The 16,800-nt window shown below is 41.4% G+C and overlaps 1 protein-coding gene and 2 long non-coding RNA genes across 5 annotated transcripts in view; 1 reads left to right on the forward strand and 2 right to left on the reverse strand.

Moving 5' to 3' along the window:
- LOC144039914 (uncharacterized) overlaps positions 1-9,880 on the reverse strand; it is a 49,407-nt gene extending 39,527 nt beyond the window's left edge. The window contains exon 1 of the long non-coding RNA XR_013289552.1: positions 9,755-9,880. This is a non-coding gene — a long non-coding RNA (uncharacterized LOC144039914). The remainder of the gene's footprint in view (positions 1-9,754) is intronic.
- tmem63a (transmembrane protein 63A) lies at positions 1,491-13,629 on the forward strand. 3 transcript variants are annotated; one of them, XM_077553640.1, is made up of 23 exons: positions 1,491-1,623; positions 3,656-3,850; positions 3,922-4,001; positions 4,226-4,304; positions 4,373-4,410; positions 4,493-4,635; positions 4,959-5,010; positions 5,265-5,373; positions 5,457-5,527; positions 5,597-5,677; positions 5,844-5,961; positions 6,748-6,881; positions 7,122-7,265; positions 7,349-7,502; positions 8,822-8,928; positions 9,004-9,090; positions 9,537-9,602; positions 9,741-9,903; positions 10,503-10,608; positions 11,191-11,358; positions 11,449-11,564; positions 11,636-11,686; positions 11,776-13,629. In XM_077553640.1, exons 2-23 carry the CDS (start codon positions 3,683-3,685, stop codon positions 11,926-11,928), a joined length of 2,388 nt encoding a protein of 795 aa, XP_077409766.1. In that variant the 5' UTR covers positions 1,491-1,623; positions 3,656-3,682; the 3' UTR covers positions 11,929-13,629. The 3 variants fall into 3 exon arrangements, with proteins under 3 accessions (XP_077409766.1, XP_077409765.1, XP_077409767.1); XM_077553639.1 differs by lacking the exon at positions 1,491-1,623 and adding an exon at positions 2,944-3,183; XM_077553641.1 differs by lacking the exon at positions 1,491-1,623 and adding an exon at positions 3,301-3,534.
- On the reverse strand, positions 11,785-16,665 carry LOC144039916 (uncharacterized). Its single transcript, XR_013289554.1, has 3 exons — positions 16,579-16,665; positions 16,245-16,302; positions 11,785-11,887 (listed from the first exon to the last, which is right to left on the reverse strand). It is a non-coding gene; the product is annotated as an uncharacterized LOC144039916 (long non-coding RNA).
- Between the last annotated feature and the right edge of the window lie 135 nt (positions 16,666-16,800).

Genomic DNA, 16,800 nt, shown 5'->3' on the forward strand with positions numbered 1-16,800 from the left:
AAAGCAGGGTACCCACATACCAATTTTTCACATCATATCTGATTTTTAATAACAAAATGAGGTGAAACTGTGCCACCTATGAGAGGCAGCGTGGTGCCACAGGCAACCAGACAGCTGGAAAATACATAGAAGAAGAAAGAATCGCGTAGAAGAACAAAGCAAAGAAGCTATGCTAACTATTAGCTCCTGTGAGCTCATATTAGCACATTGCAGTTGCAAACTTCTACTTGTCGTTTCCATTGTGGTGAGTGCTTATGAGACATGTTATACAAACACTAAAGACTCTTAGCTATGTCTTATATTCAGTGAGCTATCATATGTGATTCCACAATCATAACAATTCTTGGGCTCATCTCATGTCTGTAATTGCACCTTTGTAATTTCACGCTACTCCCACCAGAAATTCCATCGATGAGATGAGGCGAATGAGTAGATTAACAGGGGAGCGACGATCGGTCCTAGATGACGTACGACGTGTACGAGAGACGGCAACCCGAGTATGACGTGACGTCAACGACTCGTGTCACAAATCATTCACGTCCGTGGCTCAGATGATTACTATCGCCATAGAAATACTGTCACAAATAGAAAAGACACTCTGTAAAATATGAACAGTATATATTAAAACTAAAATAATCAGCATTAATTTGTTAATTTGTAATTCTGTGTCATCCACGTTCATACGTCACCATCGCGGAATACACAGTCTAGAAAAGCGGGAAATCAGGTTCATCCCATTCGGATTGTACCAGCTGCAACCTCAAAAGTGTTCCCAGGCGAATGTAAACAACAAAGATGGCGATTAATAATTGTTTGCCGACTTCTGCAGAGGCAGGGGCGTAGTCGTACATTTTTCAGTAGGGTGGCACAACATCTCACTGGTTATGGGTGTCCATAGGCGCATGCGCACAAAAATATCCAAAGTTTCATCAGAGGTTCCTCGATCGAAGCTAGCCTGTCGAACGATGCAGATTTAAGGCAATTAAGATGCTCATCAATACGGCGGCGTGAGAACAACTTCTCGGCCACATTCAATGTTTTGCGGAGTTAGGAATATTGCAATGAGAAGATTTGAGATGAGCCCCATGTCTTGGCTCAGCCCAACTTAGTATTGACACACACACACACTAAAGAATTTGCCATTGAAAATATTGAATAGGTTTAACGTTTAAAATTGTGATAATGCACAAAATATGAATATGGTATACAAATAAATCTGTGTATTAAGTTAATAAAACCCTCTTTCACCAGGAATCTTCCTCCCTTCCTTCCTGACTTGTCACCGTTTTCCCTGCCCCCCCCCCTCCCCTTCCCTAAGTGACCATGATTGACAGGTGGGCTATATCCACGCAATATCACCCGGCACACGTTCCTATTCCCTCCTGGAGGCTTCATCCGCTGGTCAAATTAACCTTCTGTGCAAAGGGGAGGGGGGCGATGCTGGTGGGGTAGCGCGGGGGGGGGTTCTGCGTGGGCCAATCAGCAGGTGATTAGGCCGGGGGCGGGCGGGGTGAGGGGTCACTGCAATGGGGCCATCGCAAGCCTGATTGGTTTCAATCAGCGGTCGGTCAGGAGGACAGCTGGGAGCTGAGCCGCGCCGCGCGCTAATCAACGTGTCCCACAGTAAGGCATGAACACTCACACACTCACACGCACACACACTAGTGTAGACACAGCCACAACATGAACATCAATGTGAGTACACATTGACATGGGACAAACACACAGCAGGCAGAAATGAACAGTCCGGATGGAAGCCTATAAACATCACATAATGGGAATCTAGAGGGGTGGGGGGGGGGGGGGGGGGAGACTGCACAACCGCACAATGTTACAGTAAATTGAATGACTAATTGCATTGGCTTCATTAGTTTGACCATCTGATCTGCACCCGTGACATTGCTTAGCGATGCTTCGTCCCACACAAATCACTACACGTCTCCCAAATGGCTCCCATGTGGAACCAACCGCCATGTCGGATGCCGTGCAAATCCCTGCTCAGATATGGGTTCCAAATTTACTGATAGTGAAAATCACAAACGTTTTGTTTTGGTTTCTCGCGAGGCTCGATGTTGTGGAACGAGAATGGTCACATGAAATAGATTGTGTTCTTAAGATAGACAGCATGTCACGCTTGCGTCTGTGAAAAGAAATGTTTCCCACGATTGAGCTAACAGTTCTTTCGTGTTACCTTCTGTTCTTTTATTATTATTGTACTGAGCAGCCAGGACAGACGCATCGACTGAATGGCTACTTGACTAGCGACATGGCTAAAAATAAGGCTGGTAGCACGGTCACTTAATTTGCACGTCGATCTGCAATACAATACGCAAGTGAAATGTTAATGGTTCAATTTGAACAACTTTTCAGAGCCTGGCTACAATGTCTTATCTTACAAAGATTAAACAAACAAACTGCAGTCTCTGCCTTAGCATAGGTTAGCTCTGACATAAACCAGGAATTTCTGGTTCTGTTGTAATCAACACACTCCTCTTTGCCATTACCAAGACGTTTTGTGACATTTACATACATTTTTAGTTCAGTTTGAATTTATCTTAGGCCTCCCCCCTTCACTGTCAAATTATATTTTCCTCACAAATGTAATTCAATTACGAGGAGGCAAAAAGTAATCATCATTGGGCCTGCTAAGGGATTTTTCCACACACCCCACTGCGAATCATTCATTATCCTGTGCTGTACAAGCAATATAAGCCAAGTCGCCACACATTGTAATTCAATTATGATCAACATTTTATTTCACTGGAACTGTACTATTTATATATTTATATTTACATAAGTATTTAGCTGAAAAATATGCATTTAACTTGACACATGTTTATTATTCTACTGAAAAAAAAATCAATGTTCATACGTTTAAATATGAACTATTATAGTTTCGAATATGCTTTCCGAAGTCACGTGACATAACACTCCTGCTCTGACAGCTGTCGACAGTGTGCGCATGCGCGGAACGTGAAGTGGGACGTCTGCGCCTCAGACTTGCTCACAGTTATGTCCTCGCCGCTTTAAGTTTACTTTGCGGTTCAACAACAACAGGCAGGCAGGGCGTGCTGCACTTCTCTCGGCCACGTAAGCAAGCCAAATACGTCGTGCGTCTCACTTTCGAACCAGCTGGTCAAGTTTGTGGATGGCGGATGTTGACGCTGGTGACTCGTCAGTGAGGTACGACCATTTCTGGTTCTCTAATCGACTTTCGAAACTTTTCCCCAGCCACCACAGCTTTTAGTTAGTGTTTCGTAACCTCATTTAGTGTGCCAATAGCGCTAAAGAAAGAAAGAAAGAAAAGTCCCAGAAATATGTTACGCAAAAATGGCGGATGCGTCTGCCATTTGGATTCTTGAGTATAACTCGTCCACTTGAAGACGAACTCCAGATGTTAGACCGAGCCGCGCAATGCAGAACCCGTGACTTGCGACGCGAGGGTCACATGCACTGTTGATTTATTTCACATGTCGGACACGCGTGGAGCGGCGCAAAACGCATCAACGTGCGTGACCAAAGCCCCGTGGTCAGGTCAGAATTAGGAAGGAAAACTTTGGAAATTGTCACTTGAACTTGAAATGCTTTGTTTGTTATGCCTGTACAAAACACACAAAAAATGACGTAATTTTCAGACGTATATCATTGCATGCAGGCAAAAACTGCCAGCTCCCCTGCAGTGATGTCGTCTTGGTGGGCGCAGTGGTCCCTAGTGGGCTCGAACGGCACCATTGGTTCTAGCGGCCCCAAAGACAACACCTGCTACAACAGCACGGAGAATACCGTCCTGAACGGGGTCCACTTTGGGGGAGTGCCTGTTGTGCTGCTTCTCAACTTTAGCTTCTTTTTGGTACGAGCTCCCCCGTTTGTCGATTTAAAGTTCTGCAAAATGGATGGACTGTTATCTTTTTGGTCCTACAGGTGTTGCTGATCCTCTTCTCGATTATACGGAGGAAGTTCTGGGACTATGGACGTCTGGCTCTGGTTGCGGACAACGAAGGGTTAGTTTTGGATTAGGGTACTCTAGTTGGCATAGTTTCTGACTTTTAAGCAAGTCATTTAAAAAATGTAAAGTTTTAGGAACGGCTTATGAAGCGAGGTACAATTTTGGCCCTTGACTGTTGCTCTTGCAAACTGTTCAGTCTCCTTTTGTCGCGGTATCAAATTAATCATTTACACTTTGTTAAAAGAATAGCATTGCTAACACCTGAAGTTTGTGTTTTAGGGTCACCGGGTCGGGACGCCATCTATACAAACACACGTCGTCTTGTGTGTCCAATTGTGATGACCTGGAGTACGAAATGGTTTGTTGAATCAAATTATTTATGACGCCACAATCTGAACATTTATTTTATGTCTTATCATCCTTTAGGGCTTCTGTTCTTGGCTGCCTTTCATTCTCAGAATGGAGTGAGTGCCATTTATCACCGTCTGCTTTGAGCTCAAGTGCCGATCCCTTTTTTTAAACCACGTCGCCGCTTGTCTTTTTCAGCGATGAAAAAATAAAAGCCCGATGCGGCAGAGATGCCGTTCACTACCTGTCCTTCCAGCGTCATCTGGTCATCCTGCTGCTGGTTATTACCGTCACCTCCCTCTCAATTATACTGCCTGTCAACCTGACGGGTGACCTGCTGGGTGAGCTTTGGCGCCTCGTAATTTCACTCGGCTTCACTTTTAAAATATAGCCGGTTCTTCGTAGATAAAAAAAATGGCTGCACCAGATTCACTTCCTCTTGTGAAAGTGGAAGAAAAAGCCCTTTTACTGCTGCTTTTTCTCCTTCTTCTTTTTGCACACTTTAAGATTGATGTCAGTTTATTATGTAAACGCAACATACAGCATCTTAACAGCTCCCAATTTAATGGCAGTAATATTACAACTGAATGAGGTGGCGAGAAAAGAGGAAAAAAATCAATAACTCTCTGTTAGCACACTTTTTTACATCCTAATTGTTTTTCAGGCAATGAGCCGCAGAATTTTGGAAGGACGACCATTGGGAATCTTCAAAACGGGTAATAAACAGTAACATGGAAGCAGAATAAACTCTTTTTCAAATGTTTTTTATTTTATTATTATTTTTATTACTATTATTATTTATTCATATATTATTATTATTATTAAAAAAATATATATTATTACTTGCTGTAACATATCACAGGTCATGTTTGTGAATGAAAATTAGTTCTAAAAAAATATATAATAATAAAACACTGACTGAACATGATTGAGTGGGTGATCTTTTTTTTGTTTTGTTTTCTCTCTCCAGAAACGACTGGTTGTGGCTTCACACGGTGTTTGCCGTCCTCTATCTTGGCCTCACTGTTGTTTTGCTACGACACCACACGTCGCAAATGAAAGGCATGGGTCCAGATACGGTGAGTTTCGGCCCTAAAATCGAATCGGAATTTTTACGCTTAAAGAGGCGCTGGTGCTGGACACTAACCCGTCATGTTTGTAGGCCAGAAACACCTTGTTTGTGACCTCCGTCCCTAAAACGGCGACAGAGGACGACGTGAAGACGCATTTCACGTGAGCGGACTGATTGGAGTTTGCTTGCTTTCGGCGCTGTTCCTTATTGTTTGGTATGCTTTTGCACAGAGAGGCGTATCCCAGCTGCCAAGTGTGTGCGGTTAACATTGCCTATGATGTGGCCAAGCTCATGCACCTTGATAAGGAAAGGTAAGATTGTGAAGGTTTTGTCTAAAAATAACTTTATTGCTCTGACATGCCTGACAAATGTTACCTGAAACATTTGTGATAACATTTGTTCAGGAATGTTGAAAAAAAACAACAGCTCAATTCAATGACAAATGTGACAAATATGCCAAGTTGTTTTTCACCCTAGGGTTCGAGCCGGAAAGAACCTGCGTTACTACGAGCGCGTCTTGGAGAAGACGGGCCAGCGGGAAACAATACATCCCAGACTGTGCGGTTACCTTTGTTGCTGCGCCAACTGTGACAAGGTAAGTGTGGACCAGACACAGTTTGACGTCGTCATGAAAGGTGTCCTTCATGTTTAAGCTGAGTTTGAAAAAAATATGGGAGCTGAATTTTCTTTTTAAGGACTCCTGAAAACATCCAACATGACATTTATTTTAGTTAAATTTTCTTGAAATCTACTTAAGTGGTTTACTTGGGTGGCCCGCCTAAGTATTAACATGGCGTGGGAAACACTGTGTCCTTCTTAGCTGACTGGCCCTCATACATACATTAAAATTTAAAGGTCAACCTTAAACATTTCTTATATGTTATGTGACCTCACTAGTCTAAACATGACATTCTGATTAATATTAGATTTAATCAGAAGCAAAATCCAGCCATTTTTATCCATCTCAAGGGGGGTGGCCATTTTGCCACTTGCTGTTGACTGAAGATGACATCAATGTTGCTGATGTCTCAGGTAACAACCAATCACAGCTCAGCTTCAGAAAACAGATGAGCTATGATTGGTTGTTACCTAAGCCCTGAGCAACATTGATGTCTTCAGCAGGTGGCAAAATGGCCGCCCCCTGAGATGGATAAAAACTGCTGGACTAACGCAATATTAACCAGAATACCATATTTAGACCAGTGGGGCTACATAGAACATATTATTGTCCCCCAAAAATTGGGGGGGTCGACTTCCCCTTTAAGGCTGTGAGAGGAATAAATCTGGTTTTGGAATTTTTGTCTTGCCCCAGAAATAAGCTTCAAGCTGATTTAACTTTTAATCCTAGGTACGAATCACTTGTGCATGCTCATTCCTTCAGGTGGACGCTATAGAGTACTACAGCACCAAAGAAAAAGACCTGCTGGAGGAGGTGAGGCAGCAGGTGGAAGAGGAGCCACAGCGCCCCCTGGGGCTCGCCTTTGTCACCCTCCAGAAGGAAGCCATGGCCAAGTAGTGAGTAGTCATTTATCCCCCGCGCCACTTTCATGCCAGCTGGGAATCCATATTAGAACCCAGTCCAACACGGTCAGCACTGCTAAGCGGCGTTAGCTGTCACAGACTCAGTGTGATGTGTTTGGGCCAAGGGCCAAAATTGACTCAACTCTTTTCCAGCATAACCGGAAAGCTGGATTCTTGCCATTGTTGAAAAGTTCATCATTGCTGTCACTAATGCCCGTCCTGCACGCTCATTAGCATTCTGAAAGACTTCAACGCACTCGAATGCGGCGGAACGAGTTGCTGTTGTGGCCGACAGCCTCAACCTTCGAGCAAGAGTGCGAGTATCAAAGTGAGGAAGTGGAGGGTCAGCTTCGCACCCCATCCCAAAAACATTTATTGGTAAGGCAACTCGAGTGGATTTGATTTCATTTAAGAACGGAGATGACGAAAATACTCTGAATCAATTTCCTCTTCCTGTCCAGGGAACATCTGTCAGTGCAGGGATTCTCCTGGTTCATGCGCTACATGATGCTCAACTTCCTGCTTTTCTTCCTGCTCACCTTCCTCACTACGCCCACCATCATCATCAACACCATAGACAAGTTCAATGTCACCAAGCCCCTCTACTATCTGAACGTACGCGCTAGTCTTCATTTCGTTAAAGTAGCACTAAGAAACTTTCCAACCTGAATCACATATTTTCAGAACTCTTCTGATGAAGCATAGACTTAAAACTAGTTGAATGGTAACCTTTGCCATGGCCGGGAGGGGGTCTGTATCATTTATACTGGCAATAAGCAACTTTGAGGAGGATGGTAGGAACACTGCCACACAAAAAAAACTACAAATGTGCTGAATGCTTTATGGAATATGTCTCTTCCCTCTTTCCCCGTTCGTTACAAAGACGGAAGTCAATTTGAATGCTGATGCACGATTACGTACTGCTTTCCTGGCAGAAGGTGTAAAACAACTGAAAAGTTTCACTGAAGATGACATCACCTGTGCTGAGGAAGTCGGTAACGACCAACCAAGGCTCAGTTTGCTGACCAAACCCAGAAAACAAGTAAGCCGTGATTGGTTGTTACCTACTTCTCCAGCAGAGGTGATGATGTCATCTTCAGTCGACAGCAAGTGGAAAATTATTTTTTAAAGGAATTGTATACAAAAAAAAAGGTGTTATCAAATTAATTCTGGTCAAAATACTAATTTTGGGCTGCTGAAAATGGTTCAATGAGTCAAGTATCCCTTTAAACAAACACACATTTTTCACCGGACGAAAACTAGACTGGACTAAAACCCTCATTAATAAACAATAATTGGGACTAAATCAGTATGCATTTTCCTTGACTAATGAAGACGAGACAAAAAATGTACTTCACTTAAATAAAAACTGGACTGAAATCTATGAACATTTTAGTTCATGAACAAAGATATAGACGAAATATATATGATTTTGTAAAAATCCCGTCTCTGCTAATCTGCAGCTAGCGAGTGCGACATGCACAAATACGTGGAGCAGACACGTGGATGCACAGTGAAAGGTTTAAAAAAAAAAAGGAGGAGGAAATTATAGTTTTAACGTAACAATGCAACACTATAACGTAACGTTCCGACAATAATGTTAATCCGACCACTAACTAATGGTGGCTATTTTACTAGCTCGTAGCATTGAGCCACATTAGCCATGATTGTCCTGACTAAAATGTTGACAGTTATTGTTGACTAAAACTAGACCTTGGACTAAAATGCTAGATTTATAGTTGACTAAATAAAAACGGGATGAGGTTGACTAACTATGATAAAAACTAACAGGCATGATTGAAACTGTACTAAAACTGAGACTACATTTACAAATGTCTGATCAAATTAACACTAGTACGCGATTGAGACTTTTGCACCCTTTTAGGCTACAAATCTGACCTTCCTCCCGTTACCCCCCCCCCCCCCCTCCCCAGAGTCCCATCATCAGCCAATTCTTCCCCACGTTCCTTCTGTGGTGCTTCTCCGCCCTGCTGCCCACCATCGTCTACTACTCCACGCTGGGGGAGGCCCACTGGAGCAGGTGTGACGCATTCGGGGTTGGTGGGCGGGGCCAGGTTGCGCTTTGGATTGAATTGTGCCCCGTGTGCGTTTTCAGGTCCAGCGAGCAGCTGAGCATGATGCACAAGCTTTACTTTTTCCTGCTCTTCATGGTGCTCATCCTTCCTTCGCTAGGACTCACCAGGTCACTTTTGTATTCTTGATCTGCACCGTCAACAAAAAACTTCATATTTGTACATTTAACTCTTTGACTGCCAAAAACGTTAAATAACGTTTAGTAAAATCCTATGGAGGAGTGCCAACGACGTTTTTTTCCAAAACAGAGGTGAAACTAACCATTTTCTATTGTTGATTACTGAAAAACGGAATAAGGTAGAAACAAACTTTTTTTTCTGATGAAAGATGAGAGTCCAATCTTTTATTTGGTAGTATGTGTGTTTCCATAGTCCAAACACATAATTTTCTGTGGACCTTGAAAGATCAGTCAAAAATGCTTAAATCGGCTGGCACCCACGGCATCCCTTTTCTGAAAACGTCTGGCAGTCAAAGAGTTAAGAATCTTTCATTTTTTGGGTAATTTGCCTTTAGCATTTTGTAGTTTGTATTTAGGTTTTGTTTCTCTCCTTGTAGTCTGGCCTTGTTTTTCCGCTGGCTGTTTGACAAAGAATTTCTAACGGATGGGAAGCTGAGGTTTGAGTAAGTTCCTTTCACGGTTGCACAAATGTCCGTTTTGCTTCCGACGTTAAATGTTCTGCACATTATCACCGTATTCTGCTACATAAAGAGCCACGATTTAGCATATGACCTCCTTTTATTTGACCCTGTTTATACTAGATGTGTGTTCTTACCTGACCAAGGGGCCTTTTTTGTCAACTACGTAATCGCGGCGGCTCTGGTGGGCTCGGCCATGGATCTGATGCGGCTGCCTGGTCTGCTCCTTTACACCATCCGGCTGGTGTTTGCCCGCTCGGCCGCTGAACGGAAATACGTCAAACAGGTTTGTGACGGGCACGGCAACAAATATATTTGATTTATATAGCACCTTTCATCTAAAATGCAACTCAAGGTGCTAAACTATTAAAACATCCATAATACAATAAAAATAAAAAACATAACCCCCGTCCCACCCCAAAAAAAAGTTAAAGGCTAAAAGAAAACGGAATAAAGGGCAAAAACAAAGCTAAAAGACAATATGATAAAAATAACTGGGAATTAAGTAAAGAAATAAAAGGGGTTAATAGATCATCGAAATGCCAAACTAAAAAAGTGTGTCTTGTGCCTCCTCTTCAGAATATCAATCGTCTCTGCATAACAAACGGTTACAGCTACTTATTGGAATGAAAGAGGTTTTAGATGATTTGTCATCGAAATGCATCCACATTTCTGACCAGACTGACTCATTTTTTACGAGAAGCAAAACTGATAAGATTTGTTTTGGTTTATTTTTAAGCAATGTTTTATATCAATAATTGCTCCTCTTATACACACTTTTAATGTGTTGTTTAGAAGGCCAGACAAAAGATATTCAAGATAATACTGTGGCAAGTTGTATTTTTCTGTTTTATTAAATAAACCTTCTTTTATTTCTATTGCCAGAACCAAGCTTATGAGTTTGAATATGGCGCCATGTATGGCTGGATCCTGTGCGTGTTTACTGTCATCATGGCTTACAGCGTCATTTGTCCCATTATTGTGCCTTTTGGTGAGTACTACAGCACAATAGAGGATATTGGGTATACCTGGGGTCCTCAGCTCAGAGGAGTTCCGTTCCTACAGCTGCGACGTGACCACAATGTCTACATGAATTTAAGTTCACTACACTCATGCAGTAGTAAAGTCACATTTATGAAAGATCAGTGGACTTAGCAGCAAACCTTGTGGAATGCCACCAGTTTTATACGGAAACGGCAAGTAATTGTCGCATTTATGTAAGTTATTTCAAAATCAGCGGGCTGGATCATATTTGTATGAAGTCCATAAATATGAAACAATTCAATGCAATATGGGAAGTACGACATTAACTTAGCTTGCCTTCCTGTTCCGTTGCATGCGCATTTCTCATCCTCAAAATGTCACAGACCATATTAAAAAAATTTTAATTGATTTGTTGGATTTAAAAAAAAAAAAAAAAAAAAAAAGGAGAGCAATGATGATGTCAAATCGAATGAACAATACTGAGCTCTCCTGTAAAAAAAAAAAGAAGAAAAAAAAATGTCACAGACCAGACGCCCTTTAAAATGTTCCTAATGGCAGCGTGTCCCACCCCCCACCCCCCCACCACCAGGTCTCCTCTACATGACGCTGAAGCACCTGGTAGACAAGCACAACTTGTACTTCGCCTACTTGCCGACACGTCTGGACCGCCAAGTCCACCTGAAGGCTGTCAATCAAGCTCTGGCCGCGCCTATCATCTGCCTAATATGGCTTTATTTCTTTTCTGTCCTCAGGACAGGTCAGTGACATGCAGCGATCTCAACTTTGCCATCTTCTGAAACATTTTTAGCCAGTGGCAAAATATTAGTAAGTTTTTTTTACATTGCAGGTTTTTGGGCACCCACTTCTCTGTTTACCTTGGTGGTGCTTGTCATCACCATCCTCATCTGCCTCAGCTACACCTGCTTTGGCCATTTCAAGTACCTCAGTCCCCACAATTACGCGGTGAGCCACATGTCGTGTTTGTCGACTTACATATTTTTTTTCATCTGGTGACATCTTATGCTCTCCTACAGGTGAGGGAGGAAGACGAGGACACGCCCGAGGGGGTGGAGGAAAACACTGTGGTAAATGCTATAATAGAGCTACTATATAGTTTCACTAATTCATATTTTAAACATATTTGTTTGTTTATTTATTTTTATTTTTTTTACAGGTTTACCTACCCAGAGTGCTGAATCCTAAATCGTCAGCGGAGGCTCCGAAGGCAGCTCAGGCCCAGCAGTCGTACGGCTCCACGGAGGGTAGCCCGGCACACAGCCCCAGTCCTGTAGAGGGCAGCGTCACAAAAAAAAGACTCATAACTTAAACATCTTGCTCGGCATTCCTCGCAGTTGAGAATTTAACCCAGCCACCAAAGGAAGCAGAAGTATGAAGACATTGTGTCAAAGATGAATGGATGCCACTTGTTTGACTTGAGAGTGCCATGTTTACAAGAAAGCGCACTTCTGGGCCTCTGTGATTAGTCGTCAAAAAATATTCTGCACAGCTTTGTTTGAGGAAAAAAAAAAAGAACAGCTGAATCAATGTCTTGAGAAATGATGAAACTAATGTTGCACGAGAACAAAATAAGCATTACTGATGCCAAAGATGTAAGTGAGCGTTTTTTTATGATTCCAACAGACCCCTGCCCTCCATGTTTCGTGTTAATGCACTTTCTCTGTCACCTGTTATTTATGAACACGCTGGGGTTACTAGTAGACAATTGGATAATTTTGTTGACATTTTCTTTTTTCAAAACAAATTTCGCTTTTCACAGTTTAACATGTACAAAACTTTGTTGCATTGAAATATTGTAACATTCATTTTTAACCCCAAAAACTTTCCATTTTTGTTTGTTTTTTTCTTAAACAATCTGTAAAACATTTTGTAACACATTAAATCCTTTTCACAATTTACAACACGTTTTGCACATTACTAAAACCAACATTTTTGTACTTTTTTTTGTTAAATTCTCTGTTCTCAAGCCAACATCTTTTTTTTTTTAACAAAAATGTTTACACTTTTTTTGTACAGGAAATTCAATTTTCACAAGTTGGCAGTCTTTGTAATTTTTAACAAATTATAATGTTCGTTTTAAAAATGTATTTGTTAAGAACAAATATGACCTTTTCTCACTTCCAACATTTGTCTAAAGTTTTTGGTAAGTCTTTAAGAAAAAAAATCTGACAAAAACGGTCTTGATTTGAAACTGTTGAATAACAAAGCCTTTGTATTAGCTTATACAAACATATGAAGTAATGAGCATGGTGTGCCTTAAGGGGGCGCTGTTGATTTGCAACATAAGTTCTTCCAATGCACAAACTTGACTGACTTGGTACTGGACAATGGTGCCTGTAGCTCCGCCCCCTCACCTGATCTCTCACCACTATCGGCCCCACTTGTGCTGCCGCCATGTATTTTTTTTATTTTATTTTTTTTACCCCCCTTTCACCCTCTCTTTCTCATCACACGCTTCCCACCCGGGCTAACTGAGGCCTCCGCTAGTCTGTTGTCATGTAAAGACTTTCGGCTGCGCTTGATTAACGCGCTTGTTATGCTTGGGCGTTGAAGTGCTGCCCTAACAATATACATATGTAGGTTAGTAGGTGACATGAAAAGACTGTTTTTGTTTTTTTTTCTCTCTCCCCAAGGCTACTTGGCACGGATCCGTGTGCCACAATGACAACACTGACAAATGTAAACATAACTTGGGTCATCTACATACATTGGGTCCGGAAAAACTATAGTAACGCCTTGAGATGTGACCCGGATTACACAGGTACTAGTCACCATTTAGACTTTTTTTTTTTGCTTTGATTTGCGAGCATGTGAGCATTCGTCTTCATTTGAGTCTGCATGACTAGTGTAGAGTATTATACTGCCTCCCAGTGGCCAATACGGGCACAACGGGCAATACAATGAATTGGATTTTAAATAAATTATTTACGTTCTATTACTCTGCTTTTATAATTACTGCTATTCATTTACTAGGCCTATTTTTCTTGATTAAATTAAACTCTTAACTCAAGGCACGACTGTATTTGATTGATGTGTATATATCTTGGTTTAGAGGGTTTCCTCGGCATATGATGGTCCTGATATACGAAGTTTTGGGTGGCATGAAAATACGTCATAACGCGACAAAAATCATCTATGCTCACAGTTACTGCGGTACTTACTGTTTTCATTTGATTGTTTTTATATAGAAGCCTTGAAGTGCCTCAATATTTAACTACAGTGCGTTCTGACTTACAACACATAAAAATGAAGATTTTGTTGCCAACATAGAAACAAAACTCTGCCGTACCCCACTTTCATACATTCCTCTAAATGTTTTAAGAAGTGCTACTGGAGGTTTTGGAATGTTTACTTAACAACGCCAAGCCATATATGAAGTACTGCCCATTAGTCAACATGATTGACAACAGCTGCAGTTTTCTAAAAGACTTGTTTGACAGATGAGCTAACACTAGAACAATGGGGAAAAACTTGGTGAAGATCTGAGAAGAAGAATTGTAGATTTACAGCTGTTGGAAAAGGAGAGCAAGGTTTGTCTCCGGTAAGTGAAAGGCATCCTCTATTGGCTTGAGATCAAGCGGAATATCCAAATACCTTCACGAAGCCCCTGATAAAGGAGGTACTCTGGTATAAAATGGTTGCCATTCCTAAATTGAACATCTTATTATTGCTTTATTTCAAATCTATGGTGGTTGTGTATAAAGTCAAAACACTCAAAACTAAGGGTGCCAGGCAATTAAAATGTTTAATTGTAATTAATCGCATGACTTCAATAGTTAACTCATGATTAATTGCAAATTTTATATCTGTTCTAAATGTACAATAAAATATTTTTTTTTCCCGAGTTTGCATACTGTTAACATACAAGTGGGGAGAAAAAAGTTAAATTATTAGAAATATGGGTGCATCTTTTAGCCATTGGTGCAGAAATTTTATAATAGTTCATAAAATTGAGTTAAAATTAAAAAGATTAAAAAGTGTGATATTGATTTGTGTTGGCCTTTTTTCGGCCACTAGATGGCATACTTGCATTTGTAAGACGGTGACGGCTCAGTGCATTTTCTTTCCATATTAAGACCTATTAGTCTTTAATATGAAATAACTTGTGATATTCTGCACATTTTTAAAATTGTAAAAATACAAAATGACGCCAGTCTCCACAAATATATGCATTATTATTAAACGTATTACTGCTAAATTTTGACGTGGCCATGGACTTGATGAGCGTGCGAAAACCTCAGCCTAATTCAATTGCAGAACACATCGAGAAATTTGGCTGGTGCTGGAAGGACTGCTGGAGGTGGTTTGTTAAGCGCTCAAGTTCAGCTAGTTAAAAAACGAAACTAGACAAATTTTTTTTTAGATTGAGCTGTGTGTAGGTGTGCCACCCGGCTCGTCAAGTTCCCTCTCAATACATTCTTGCCATTGTTGTTGTCTGCGCTTTTGTGCGACACAGACACCGTTATTTAGTCGACTCGATGCCTCTCTTTCAGTATTCACTTTATCCAGCACTCCCAGGCCATTGAGGGGCAGCAAGAGCCGCGGTGTTTTATTCGTCTCAAGTCCATCAAACGGGAATTAAAGACAGTTTAGTGCGCAGGTTTTCGCCCACGTGTCAGCGCCGAGATCGATGGATGTGACCCCCCCGAGCCAACGAAAGCGTCTGGCAGTGACATGCTAAGTGACGCGCCTTTTGCCTTTTGTGTGGCGGGGATTAGTGTCGTGGCAACGCCGGTCCCCCGGGGCGGTGGGTTTCCCAGAACGAGCGGGGACTGTGACTGCTTCCAAGTTTTCTTCCTATCCTCTACCAAGTGGGACTGGACCAAGTAGCCTTAAAATAAAATCATTTTATTTATTTAGAATATTGGCTTTTGGGTCAAATTTTATGATAAACATTAAATAACGCCAAGCCCGACCAATTAATCAGCCGATTAAGGCCTTTTTAAATGTCGATATTGCATGAAACAGTAAATGCTGTACAGCACTTATGGGCAGGAAGTAGACATGCATGGCTGACAGAACATTATTTTGTATGAATTACATCCTTCTCCAAATGGCCATTAAAGGTGCAACGTTTCTACATGTTGATAAGATTTATATTCATGCTTAAGACAATCCATAGTGTCTGCTACCCTGAGCAAAAAGACTGTGAATGTGTGGGCTGTCCTTGCACGCTCCCCACTTTTCCAAAGATGTCACCCCACTCGCGTTTCTTTTTTTCTTTTTTTCACCCTCCATGAGTAGGCGACATTAGCTTGGCAGGCAGCTGAAGCCACCACTGCTAATGGAGCATGTGACTCCAAACTGAGGCCCTTTTGTTTGGACAATTGAAGCCAAGGCTTGGGAAGAGGAAAGCATGGGAATGAATGGATATTTTCAATTTTTGAGAAGGGGGAATAGTCGAAATGCTGTTCTTGAGCTAAAGCAGAGACTTAAGATAGGAACTGAATTCCTTCCATGACCACACTTGTGACTTAAATTATTTTTCTTGACTGAAATCAATGAATGCAAATACCATGAATCAGTTCCAGATTTCCCCAAATGTAACGTGGGTTATAATCACATAAAATAATACTCTCTGAATTAAATAACAATTCCAATAGACTACAGTAGTGTTGCACTTACCATGTACTGTTCACTACTGTAGTAATGGACTGTCTGCACCTGGTTGCCTTTCAGAAACCTTCAATAAAAGAGGTAAAAAAAAAAATCACATTTATGTACTTACACATATAGAATCACATTTGCTGTATCACATAACAATTTTGATCCCGTTTTCTTCAGATAAGCACTGTCACTGTGTGTCTGTGGATTTAAAACATATCATGCCATGTCACCCAACAAACTGTTAGTTTATTTTGTTTTTGTTGGGTTGAGAAAAGAACACTAACAGGCAATATTTATTAGCTGTATGAAAGCAAATGCTACACGTGAGAATGTTTACAGCTTAAAAACACACCAGTTTACCGCGACACTTGAGTTTGTGGCTCCTTGGTTGTAGTTTTGTACCTTGATATTTAATTTGTCTGTCACATTTGAATCAACGCCATTTTTAATGAGGTTCGCGCGCTCGGAAATGACGTGAGGGAAATTACTCGCCCGCCAATCAAATGACTTGCTGTTGGCAACCACAAAGTCACGTGGACTGTCACGTGATTCAACGCAACATGACGTGTATAGT

This window comes from Vanacampus margaritifer, chromosome 19, assembly GCF_051991255.1.
Source record: "Vanacampus margaritifer isolate UIUO_Vmar chromosome 19, RoL_Vmar_1.0, whole genome shotgun sequence".
NCBI lineage: Eukaryota > Metazoa > Chordata > Actinopteri > Syngnathiformes > Syngnathidae > Vanacampus > Vanacampus margaritifer.